Source organism: Ahaetulla prasina, chromosome 2 (genome assembly GCF_028640845.1).
Source record: "Ahaetulla prasina isolate Xishuangbanna chromosome 2, ASM2864084v1, whole genome shotgun sequence".
Classification (NCBI taxonomy): Eukaryota; Metazoa; Chordata; class Lepidosauria; order Squamata; family Colubridae; genus Ahaetulla; species Ahaetulla prasina.
Genome location: NC_080540.1, coordinates 260,216,134 through 260,229,223, shown reverse-complemented (window position 1 = coordinate 260,229,223; position 13,090 = coordinate 260,216,134). Strand labels below are relative to the sequence as shown.

Genomic DNA, 13,090 nt, shown 5'->3' with positions numbered 1-13,090 from the left:
AAATCATATAACTTTATTGCAGTCATTAACAAGCAGAAGACCAACCTTGATTATCTAATTAGATGCACAGAATGAACAAACTATAATTTGCCTTGGACACCATGGCTCAAGACTGAACTCTGTTATCATGTGGATTATATATATGTAGACATGCAGTTAGGTGAACAGCAGGATCCATCTGAAAAATCATCCAGCTCAACATACCATAAAAGTAAATGAATTCTCACTCAAGCTGAGATTCTGGTGACTACATAGAATAGAACAGAATATTTTATTATGCAACTGGGATTTGACTCACAAGGAATTTGCAAAAGCTCTCAATATACGTACAAAGGAACAGAGTAATGATAATCATAATAATTATACCAATAAGAGGGGATAGTAAAGAAGATGAGAAGGATAATAATACTACAGCAATACAACATGGGTAAATAGACATGATAAGACAGTACTATGAGAATTAGGTATTCAGCAGAATGATGGTAGGGAAAAAAATTGTCTCTTGTCTAGTTGTTTTGCATCCAGAAAAGAGGTATCCAGAGGAGAGAAATTGAAACAGTTTACGTCCAGGTTGTGTGGGGTCTGTAGATATTTTCTCAGCCCTGCACAACATAAGAGTCTTTTATGGAAGGTAGGCTGGTTGCAATTGTTTTATCCTAACTATGCATTGGAGTCTGCATTTGTCTTGTTTGGTTGCTGTGCCAAACCAGACAGTTATAGAAGTACAAATGACAGACTCAATAATTCCTCTGTAATGTACATGGTATGGCCATGAACTTTTCTTGGCAGCAAGACATTATCATTATTTTCTTCCAGCATCTTTTTGGCTTCTTTGGTCTCCCACCAGTATCCTTTTTGGGATCAGCCAAGGGCAGCTAATGCTGCCAGACATTAGAACTAATATCCCATATACAGCCGCTGATTTGGAGCTGTCCCAACTCTCTTGTCAGAGCTTCATCAAGGTCACTGTAGTAAATGTCTCTTTAGAAACACAGCCAGCACAACACAAATAGAAGAATTAAAGTAAGGTTTAGCTACAAAAGAAGATCAGCTACTGGAAAATCAGTTAGATCCTTTATTAATAATACCTCTACAATTAAATCTTTCCCCCATTTTTAAATAAGTCCTTGAACTTGTTTCTGAACCTTGGATTTGATCACAATAACATAGTCCCTGATCTCACACTTTTTCTTTTGATCTTATCAACAAGTCACATTCTCTCATCTCTCCATGTCAATCCATCAAGGCAGGCAAGGTTGTATACCAGTCCTATCACCATTACTTTCCTGTTTTACAGTCTTGATGCTTCATGCTGCCTTTTTATTGCATCTTGCTCTTGGCAGCGTGTATTCTATGCTGAGCCGCTGCCACATTCTTTTTTTTCCGTCCATCCAGGCCATTTTAATCACTGAGAGTAACTAGCACAGCAATTTTTACAGTATTAGCCTAGCAGTTGTTGGTTTTTCCCCCTAAATTTATTCTGCATTAGGCACCTGGGTGGGCATTTGTATTCTAATTGCATCAAGACCCCTGTATTGCATGCTTCTCTTAAGAAACCTCTTAATGGTGAGAAGTCTGATAATGAATAAAGATAGTGCTAAAATCTGGCTGCTGCTACTCCTCAAAGCATTCAATTGAAAAAGAGACAAGTTATGAGAATTTGATGAACTTCCTTTTTCCCCCTTCGCATTTCATAACCTACCCTGGCCATTGTTTGTACTATTTTTTATTATTTTTATTATAAAATTATTATAAATTATTATTTTTATTTGTGCTAGATTTCTCCATACCAGAAATCTTGATTTTGTTGCATCTAAGCCTGTTGCAATAGCAGCAGCTGTTTTATGCTCAGCATACTGAATAATCACTAGAACTTCCTAAGTGGACTACTAGAAGCAGAGGCAAAACTTATTTTCCAGCCTGTCCAGATAAATGTGTAATTTCAGCTGTAACCCACAGAAGATAAATGCACAAAAATAAACACACCCCACCCCATTACAAGAAGTATTCACCATTACTTGTTTAAAAGAGGCTGCTATAGTCTGTTCATAAACTTGCACCATCCTTGCTAGCTTATACCATGCTTGCAAACCTTGACAATGTACTGTATTTCCTGCTCAAGTAGGGAACTAATACAGAAGGAGGTTTCTATTATTAAAAGGAGAGGGAAGGTGTTTCTAGCAGTATGGCTTAGTAGGATGCCATAGGAATTTCCTTCCTAGATAAATCATTTCTCTATTATTTAGAGTGGTATAATGATGGTGGATCTTATCTAGCCTCCGGGATGAAAGCAACTTTGTTATCTTACAGAAAAATGTGCCATCTCCAGAAGATCAAAATGCAGAACACAAAATGAAAAGCAAATATACAGTCACTCATACTTCTACCAAAGCACTTAGCTTTCCTGCCTACTTCCGGACTGAAAGTAGGCATTTTGGTTGCCTAGAGACATAAAATAAACAAAAGGAGTTTAATAACAGTGCTGGGTGCTGTGGAATCTATCTGCTGTCTTTCATGCTAAATGGGGAAGAAAACCAATCATACAGAGTTTTTCTTTTCTGAATTTCACCCAGAATGAAGTATGGTAGTTCCTCTGCCAAGTGTTCCAACAGGTATTGCTCATTTTTTTATTACATTTTAACAGCTTTCTAGCAATCCAGAAGAATACTAGAGTAGACATTCAGATTCAGTTGAAATTTAAAGGGCTTTTTTTCCCCAACTTTGATTTAGGCTTTTCTGGGACAGAGTATTATTGTGACTACTTTATAGCTTTCTACAAAACCAAATATTAAAATCAAAATACAATCTCATTTCCCTTTTCTAATAGAATTGTTGATATGGGATGCCTTCAGAGGCCTTGAAATACTACAGTAATCTATAGAAGAGATTATAATTGAATTAAGCTATTGAATGCCAAAGCTATAGATATGTGATGAAAAAGTATTAGAAAATCATGATATAAAATTCTATTCATTTGATTGTGTTTGAACTGCTTTTCCATTTGGTTTCCTTGTGCTAAATTACAATCATATTTCTCAAAATTGTCTATGTAATTGAACAAGGCAATTTATTTTATTTTATCCTAGGAAACTGGAATTTCAAGTTGCCTTTTAGTTGTTTTGAGCATGCCCCTCGCAGAGGACTGTTGATGAAATATTGAATAAAGACTTGACTGTATGTATACTTGGCTAACTTGTTGAAAATATATTTTTAAATTTTTTTGTACTTGTTTGCATCAATGGTTTTAGAAATATAAATTAGTATAATGATCATAATCAATGCATTGCAGAATTAAGGCCTCGTTACTGAAGATTATGGTCCATAATCTAACATGGTGCTTCAGTGCAGGTTGGTAAATAGATATTTTTCAATTTTCCAATCTAGGACTGCGAGAAAATGACTATGCCAAAGGTAACCTATAATGCTGGTTAACGACTCATTTAAAAGACTTTGTCTCTGCAATAATATTTTAAGGACATAAATTCCATGGAAACAAGGAAACAACTAAAGCTTAGTTTCCCTCTTTCAACATAAACAAGTCATTTCCAATACTGAAAATGCAAATTAAGATACTAAAAGAAGTCCCATTAAGGGATAAACATCAGTAAGAGATGTAAAAGAACCAGTTTTGTGTAGCATGAGGGTGCTGGCCTAGAAAGCAGGAGACTCTGAGTTCTAGACCTCCCGTAGGCATAAAAGCCAGCTAGGTGACTTTGAGCCTGTCACTATCTCAACTCATCTTACCTCACAGGTTATTGTTGTAGGGGAAATAGGAGACAGAAATATTAGGTATGTTCATCCCCATGAGTTGTCCAAAATATACATTAAAAAGGCCAGATAAAAATATAATAATATGACCCAAACTGGTATAATAGTTAAGGTCCTGGTCAGGATGCTGAGAGTTCTAGACCATCCTTATGTAACCGAGTGATCTTGGGCCGTTTACTCTAATCTACCCACCATTTTTGAAAATGATGTCAAGAAACTTCAGATATTAGTCTAGGCAGTTGCCAGGAATCAACTGGCATAAAAGCCAAAAAATGAATGAATGTATGAATGAATGAATGAATGAATGAAAGAAAGAAAGAAAGAAAGAAAGAAAGAAAGAAAGAAAGAAAGAAAGAAAGAAAGATTCTCTTTGTATTGTGCTGTGCTTCAATTCCTTGCATTCCTTATCACCAGACAAACAAGTTATATCTTCTGGGAGTTACAATATGGTATCATCTGGAGGATCACAATTAAATTCCACTATAATAGTATGTTTTACTAAGACAGGTTCCCAAATTTCGTCACAAGTCATAAAAATGGAATGTTGACTTCATGACATCACCAAGGAAACAACGATGCCAGTTTTATGCATCTTTCAGAATTGGATAACAGTACGAAATCTTCCAGATAACAGTCACATTTGCAAGAGTTGTTAGACTAATAGACATAGCTCTCTTTAGTCTGAGGTAAGATAGTTAAGTTACCTTATGCTATTCATGGTATTTTAAAATTCTGCTACTTATGATTGTAAAGTTTTCCAATGAGATTAATTAATTTGATATTTCTGTAATAATGTTTCTGTAAATGACATCACAACCAATAGGTAGTCATTAGTAATCATAATGCATGTGGTTTTGTTATTTTTAATATTGTTAGCCATTCAGGGTCATGTATTTGATATGGGTAGCCATAAAATATAATAAATAAAAATAAATATGATATGAAAGGCAAAAGTTCTAAGAAAAATGCTAGTTATATGTAAAGTTTCTGGTACATTGACCATACTGTCATTAGCAATAATGTTATTTCTAATTATATTATTTATTATATAATAAATGGTATAAACAATTACAAGTTATACATTAATGATGACAAATTGGAGCAGGTAGGTAAACGTCACTAACTTGGCAAAAAGTTGATTAAATATGGGGAAATAATTGAACAATTTCTAAGAAAAAAATGTTGCTAAAAGTGTGCAGTATTATATCTTAAGTCATAAATGAATATTTGCAGGGGGAAAAAGGGAAAATAAGAGTTGGCTTCATCAAGGGATGAATAAAAATTGAATGTAGTGTGACTGGGGCACCTTTGAAGGGTGTATGTGTCTATGTGTCTGTCTGTATGTGTGGGGTATTACAAGACAAGAAGAGATAATTATGGTCAGGTATTTCCTGAGTGAATATGGATTAAAAACAATATAAGTGATTGACCAATATAAAAGAAGTAGAGGTGATTCGTCATAAAGGGAGACTCACAAAACATATATGATATTTTCTTATTATTACTGTTGTTCACAGATGCCTTATAGCTGGGAGCGATAGCAGTAGGCCAACTCTGTAGACCAATTCTAATTCTGTAGGACAGAGTATTTGGAAAATGCCTTAAAGTAGTAAATCAAAACAAAAAGTAACAAAAATTTCTAAACCTTTGCTAAATAATCTGACTGACTGACGAGTCTCAGGTAGAAGTTTGGCTTGTCACATTCTACCTCTTTCTGCAGCGGTAGATCAAATTAGTAACTTCTAACTATTGCCATTGATATTGGAGTACATCCAATATCAATGAACAGCTGCCAGGGTCATCTCTATCATTAGACAATACCTCAAACCATAGATGCTAAGAAGTAACAGAAGCAATTTCTTATCACAACAATTCCACGTAAGCTCGCTGGTCATTGTCTTGTCTTAGAAGAGAGAAATCTGTATACTAGATAGTGTTCCTTGTATCTTGATGAATGGTACTACCCACTACTAATTCCACTCATTTAAAGTTTCTCCTACTGGATTAGAAACACGAAAAGAAAAGTTCCTAAAGATATTTACAAAATGTTTTCAACCAAGCTATTCAAATAGCTAAAGGGGACATAAGTCAAGATTGTTGAAGTTCCGTAATATAAGAATTTTATTTTATCAGAGATTCTTTTCTCTCATGTTGTCTAAGATGACTAAACTAAATCTAAAGAAGTTATTTATATATCCTAGAAGTTCAGTTTCATCAATCGGGTGGAATAAATACATTCCTATATACGTAGCCAATTAAAAACAACCTGCTCTGACCGAAAACAAGAAACTCAGATGGTTGGTCTAGGAATTGTGTTTCAGTTAACTCGCTATCAAATTGATAACTTTCTGTGCTCAGATCAGGTTTCTTTTGCATTGCTTGAAGCAAATTCACAATTAAGAACTTATTTGGGAAGAATTAAAGTTCCACATGAAAGATCTTCACGTATTGATCTTGTAGTACTATGTATTCCTAGTCTATACTCTGCATTATAATGTCATTCTATAGTACCATATAAAAAGATTTAAAAAGATTTCTTTGCCACTATGGAGAAGCAGTATTAAGAGGCGCGATGCTGGGTGAAAAGACCAAATTTTCTTTTCTTTTCTTTTGAAATTAGTTGAATTTTAATATGAGTATGAACAAAATAATTTTCCTGTGTATAATTATTATTGTATGTTATGGGTCCTTGAGTGGCTCAGACTGCTAAGACAGTCTGTTATTAACAGCAGCTGCTTGCAATTACTGCAGGTTCAAGCCCCACCAGGCCCAAGGTTGACTCAGCCTTCCATCCTTTATAAGGTAGGTAAAATGAGGACCCAGATTGTTGGGGGCAATAAGTTGACTTTGTATATAATATACAAATGGATGAAGACTATTGCTTGACATAGTGTAAGTCGCCCTGAGTCTTCGGAGAAGGGCGGGATATAAATGCAAATTAAAACAACAACAACATGAATAGTCTGTAAGTCTGTAAGTAATCAGCCTCAGACCTGATTAGATGAATTCTAGTTACTGCCTTACTTGCCAAAATTGACTGTGTTCTACATAAATAGAACTAAAAGTGATTAATGTACTTTATCTGACTATTTTAAAATTTCTGCAAGCCATTTAATAATGTGACATTTGCTACCTTAATAGGCTACAATGATTAGTTTAATGAATCTGAAAAAATGGTTTTCTTTTTACAGATAATACTTCAAATAAAAATGTCAACAGAGAACACTGCAGAGTTGGTTAAATATGTTGAGAAGTAAGTGAACCTTATTTTAATCTTTCAATGATCACAAGTTATAAGTATTCTAAAACAAAAGGGAAGTAGAAGAAAATTGGAAATATTCACTTTTTGTTAATTGTGAATTATGATTAACTAAACTATAATAATCTACAAGTAGCAATTCTGACTTGCATTAATAAACCTTTATTTAAACTAATCATAGTTGTGCTTCAGAGGTTGATTAGTTTAAATTAGAAAATATAAATTTCCTATTTTCTCACAGCCATGATCTCTGAGAAGGGTTATATTTGGCCCAAGCCTCAAAGAACTTTATTTGTAAAGCATTAAATTATGTTCTGTGATTCCAGATCCCAGATCCCAGATTCCAGAATCACATACAACCTTGTAACTTTCTTGTTTGTTTGTTTTTTTGGATTTCTGAAGAGCTAGTTTGGGTCACCAAACATCAGGAGCATAATTTCTGTCATTGTGAGGCAAGAAACATATAAAAACATAGTTTTGATATTAAAAAGCTTATAAAACAAAATATTATTTGTTTGAACTACATTAATCCCTTAACCATATAGCTTTCTTATCATGACAGTTAAGAGGCTTCATATATTTTCTTAAGAATGATGCCAAAGATATAGGCTATTTAAGCTCAAAGATAATATTTCCATTTTTTTAGTGTCTACTCTAATGTCTATACACCACATTAGTAGAATCAGCTTCTTAGATTATATCCAGACCACTTGCCCATTATTTATTTTCCCAAACCATATTATACTATTTATACTGCAATAAATGTTTTCATGAACTTGCTCTTATATTAAGTAATATATGAAAAATTCTCTTCAATTTTATTTTAATTCTTTTTTGGACAAAGGTCTATCAGAGCCACTCAAATTTGTAACAACAATAGCACTCCTGTGATCTTTATTTTGACAGTGTATTTTATCTAACAGAAATAATTAGTTTACATCTTGAACACATGTAATTAAAAAATTGATTTGGGAACACTAAGAAACACTTTCCACAAAATGTAGCCTTGAAAATATCTGGTACAGAAAGGATTAATTGTGTCTGTTTCAGATACATGGTAGTGAATGCATGAGAGGGGAAAATGAGCTGAGCTAAGTAAAGTACAAACTGCAAATGAATGAATAAGTAAATGGGTGCAAGGTTGTTGTAATCATTACGAACATATTGGTATTGATTTTAGAAGGTCAGAAAGCCTAAAATATTTATCCTTGACTGCAAAAACTCATGCAGCCTTTTCCTCCAATAGATGTTCCAGTATGTCTCTTAAGGAATACAATTAATGCAATTAAGTATTAGTTTTAACTATTGAAGAGATTACACGTTTATGGGCAGCCCCCCCCCCCCCGGGTTAAGAACAAATTCTGTTCCTAACTTTGCCTTTAGCCTGAATTTGTATGTAAGTCAGAATTTGTATGTCTATGGAAATTCTCAAGCATCCAGGTCATGGTTGTCCCAAAGGTGCTTTTTTCAAAGAGCAACTGGACTTTCTGGGGTCTTTGTTTGAACTGAAGAAGCTTCTTGGATGAGAAGCGAAATGTTTTCGAAGTAAAAAATCAAGAAAGTCCAGTTGCCTTTTGGAAAAAGCACCTTTGAGTTGGAACTGTCCAACTTACAAATGGACAGCCTATTACCAAAACTGGCGGACAGTGTTGTCTTTCCTCAAGCCAACAAATGTTGAAGCTGTGCAATCCTTTTAGGAAACACTGAAAATAGGCTGTATATTACACACATGCAACCTCAGCAGTTCCTCTGCTTGAGGAAGAAAATGCTGTCCACAATTTTTAGTGACAGGCAGCCCATTTGTATCTAGCAGTTGTCCTTAAGTCAGGTGTACTTAACTCAGGGATTGCTTGTACTGAGTTTCCATATGCATCTTGTGGACTTCAACTCCCATAATTCCTCAGCCAGCCAACCTTAAGACTTGTAGACTTCAATTGTCAGAATTGTGGACTTCAACTCCCAGAATGTGGACTTCAGCTCCCAGAATTCTGTTCTGACCTGGGCTTTCTGAGACAGTACACAACTAGGGACAAAAACCCTCTTTTTATTTCAATGGCTGTGAATTCTGTTCATTCACAGATGATTCACAAATAGTTGTAAAGAGTCCAACAGAAGCCTGCCACAGTCCTTCGGGGTAAGGCTAATAAACACCCACCTTTATCTCCCTTGACATGCTGCCAAAGACCTAATTGGCAATTAGCTTTACAAGGCCACATGGAGCACAGAGTCAAAACGGAGCTTCAGAATTTAAACCAACCAGCACGAACAAAGTTGCTTCCTGCAAAGGCTCACATGCCCTTGCTCCTCCTTTATGTCTTATGGGAGGGGCCAGTAATCTCCAAGCCTTACTCCCGAGTCACCCCTTTTGTCTTAACTGTTCTTGCCTTCTAGCAGCTCTGCGCATGCACATACTGGGAACAGGCTCCCCTGTTCCTCTGCTTCCACTGACGTCAGACTCTGGAGGCTCCAGAGTCAGCACATAACTCCCAGATGGCCCTGGCCCCATCTCTGCCTCTGATGCAAAGGCTTCGTCTGAGCCTTCCCCAGACTCCAGGACTGGTCCATCTTCCTCCCCAGCCTCTTCATTGTCCGACTCTGCTGCCAGCTCTGCAGGCTGCCAGCAGACCACAACAAATCATTTAGCCAGTCAACATTAAACCATGGCTGAGGAAATCTGGGAATTAAAGTCTACAAGTCTTAAATTTGCCAAATGTGGAGACCCCTGCAATAGATAGTTCCTTTTTGCAGATGGTGAAGTAGAACCGGTGCTTATTTTCTTCAGTCTTGCTGTGGTAGGAAAGTAACTCTGGAAAGAGAGGGGCATCTGTTGGGCAGGTTTTCATTGCTACTGAGCCATGTTATTCAGCCTCCCTGCATCTGCTTAGAATGAAGTATGAACATTTTGGATTAAGTCTCCTGGTATATAATTCTAAATCTAGTGAATTTTCATTACTGTGTTAAATCATCCAAACGGCATAAATAATGTGGAGCCATAGTGACACAGTAGTTAAAATGTAGTACTCATGCTAATTCTGCCCACAGCCAGGAGTTCAAACCTGACCAGCTCAAAATTGACTTAGCCTTCCATCCTTCCAAGGTCAATAAAATGAGGATCCAGATGATTGGGGGCAATATGCTAACATTTGTAAATAGCTCAGAAAGTGCTGTAAAGCACTATGGGATGGTATATAAGTCTAAGTGATATTACTATTATCTGATTTAGAATCTGAGTAGAATAAAACTGAGTTAGGATTTGGATGGGGAAAATACCTGAAAATTCCAGGGATGTTTGCTAGAAAGGGAAATTAAAAAAAAAAACCACAAAGAAGATTGTAACAGGCTACTTTCCAAATGCTGCCAAAACAAGCCACCAAGAATTGAGAACAACTTGAGTGCACCTTTTATCTTTTTATTACAAAGCAATATTTACCTTTTTACCATTAGACACAGGGCACCTGGGGCATGCTGAGATAAAATCATTTACTTTCTAGCTTCTAAGATCTTTGAACTGTGGATTCATGTATAATTAATTTCCCAATTGAGTTAGGATCAAGCTGTTTGAAAACTGAATATAATTTAGCATCGTTCCTGTCAGTTTACAGACAGAGAGATTATAACTTGTTTACAGAAGTCTGTGTGGTTTTAGAGCTACTGCTAGCATTAATGACTGCTGTTAAAGACCCAAGTCACAAATGCTAGGGGCATTTTTATAACATTTGCCACTCCTATGATTTATTTTCCTTTGGGGATTTAAAAAGCAGATGCTGTTGCTGAGTTGTTTTTTAAATGCTTTGATTACTAAAAACATTTGCAGAAGGAATTTTTCTTCCAATTTTCAGGTGATTTCTTTAAGAAATCTCTAATATAATTATGAAGATTGTAATACTTTATAGCTCTTATTCTTATTCTAGCATTTATAGTTTAATATTTTCTCCATCAGGATACAGCATGCTTCCATTTTTCAGTGGTATATTAGACAGTGTTTCAGATGTATCTATATTTAATTCCAAAGCTGAACATCATTTTGTAAGAAGATAGCTAGGCCTTGGGTCTTGATGCCCAAATTCCAAATGTGTTTTCCAGGACAAACTTTCCCTAAGTGGTGAGTTTCAAATTTTTTTACTACCGGTCCTGTGGCCATGGCTTGGTGGGCGTGGCATAGCTTGGTGGGCATGGCTTGGTTTGCATGGCAGGGGAAGGATACTGTAAAATCTCCATTCCCTCCCCAATCCAGGGGAAGGTTACTGCAAAATCCCCATTTCTTCCCGATCAGCTAGGACTTGGGAGGCAGAGAGTAGATGGAGGCAGGGCCAGTCAGAATTTTTACTACCGGTTCTCCGAACTACTCAAAATTTCTGCTACTGGTTCTCCAGAACCGGTCAGAACCTGCTGAAACCCAGTTTGTGGTACCTACTATGTATGCTGGTTTTTAAATACCATAAATTTGCTCAATCTGAATGGGAATTTTGGTTGAACACATCTGGAGGTTCTGCTTGGAAAGATTCTTCTAGAGTCCTAAATATGTTTCACCAACATTTTTCCCCTCAAAGATATATTGGTATATTATAGATGTTCTGGAGCTTTTATTGCTGCCAGCTGATTTTAATCAGTTTAATTCCCATACTGGTGTAATTTTTAGGGAAAAGACATGCTTTGAAGAGAAGGATTAATTTGTCACCCCAGTGTTCTACTAAAATCTCTCTCCCAGGTTGGAAGTTAAGGAAAAAAATGCCTTCTGCTGGTGTCAATGGTTGGAGAAAAATATTTCTCCCATATTTTAGAGCAGAGATGTCCAAACTTGGCAACTTTAAGACTTGTGGACTTCAACTCCCAGCAAAGCTTTGCTGGCTAAGGAATTCTGGGAGTTGAAGTCCACAAGTCTTAAAGTTGCCAAATTTGGACACCCCTGTCTTAGAGGGAGAGAGAGAGACAACATCTTTCAGTTCAGACATGGAAGTCTTTATTGACAAGTGTGTTGTGGGAGAAAGAAATGCAGAATCCAACTGTCTTACCATGGTAATATGGTGCCTTTGTTAATGAGCTAGAACAATACATCATAGAATTGACAAGGCAGTTTAATAAGAAGCTATGAATTTCTGTTGCATTGCTGTCTATCTCTTCTTCCTTTCCTTTTCCTTCATCTTAATTTTTTCCTATTGAGTATGAAGACTAATAAAGAACAAAGCTAGTCCTTTCTGGGCAGTCCTGAGTTTTCTTCTAATAGCATGCGTCTGATCGCAATTTTAAAAATCAGGAAAAGATTAATGAAAATGAAAAATGCATTTTTACTACCTTCCTAGAAGATGATGTAATTTTAATATGGTATCCTTCTTCTGATACCTAAGTAAGTCTTGGGTTGTCCTTGTGTAGAGGAGAATAGCTGCTCTTAATTTCTTTCTTGTCTCTCTTCCTTCCCTTCCCTGTCCATAGAAATCTGTGCTAAATGTAAAGCTTTATAGCCTGCTGTTTTAAATTCTAAGATGTGAATATGAGTGAATCATATTCACAAAATCAACAGAAAAGAAATACTTGCTTTACTTAGAAACCTAATACATTTATTTTAGGATGTTGGGGAACAGAAGCCTATTAAATAACATCTTAATAAAATACTGAACATGTACATAAGAAAATAAAGGCAGGATTGGCATTACATATTCAGTATTTATTCACCTGGAAGAGGAAACACATCTATGAGCTATGAATTTTTAAAAAAACTTGGATAAGTTTTAACCACAAAAATGTCCTAACTTATTAAGTAAAGGTTCCCCTCGCATATATATGCTAGTCATTCCCAACTCTAGGGGGCGATGCTCCTCTCCGTTTCAAAGCCGAAGAGCCAGCGCTGTCTGAAGAAATCTCTATGGTCATGTGGCCAGCATGACTAAATGCCAAAGGCGCACGGAATGCTGTTACCTTCCCACCAAAGATGGTCCCTATTTTTCTACTTGCATTTTTTTACATGCTTTCGGCCTGCTAGGTTGGCAGAAGCTGGGACAAGTAATGGGAGCTCACCCTGTTACGCGGCACTAGGGATTCGAATTGCTGAACTGCCGACCTTTCAAT

At 36.1% G+C, this 13,090-nt stretch overlaps 1 protein-coding gene across 4 annotated transcripts in view; it reads left to right on the top strand.

Moving 5' to 3' along the window:
• The first annotated feature begins 2,477 nt into the window (after positions 1-2,477).
• The window catches only part of FAM81B (family with sequence similarity 81 member B), a 33,697-nt gene continuing 23,084 nt past the window's right edge, over positions 2,478-13,090 (top strand). The window contains exons 1-4 of one of the 4 annotated variants that reach the window (XM_058170193.1): positions 2,478-2,612; positions 3,087-3,174; positions 4,276-4,454; positions 6,960-7,021. In XM_058170193.1, the coding sequence (XP_058026176.1) occupies positions 6,978-7,021 (44 nt within the window). In that variant the 5' untranslated portion in view covers positions 2,478-2,612; positions 3,087-3,174; positions 4,276-4,454; positions 6,960-6,977. Of the gene's footprint in view, positions 2,613-3,086; positions 3,175-3,289; positions 3,349-4,167; positions 4,455-6,959; positions 7,022-13,090 lie in introns of those variants that run through there. The other 3 variants (XM_058170195.1, XM_058170196.1, XM_058170194.1) reach the window with 3 other exon arrangements.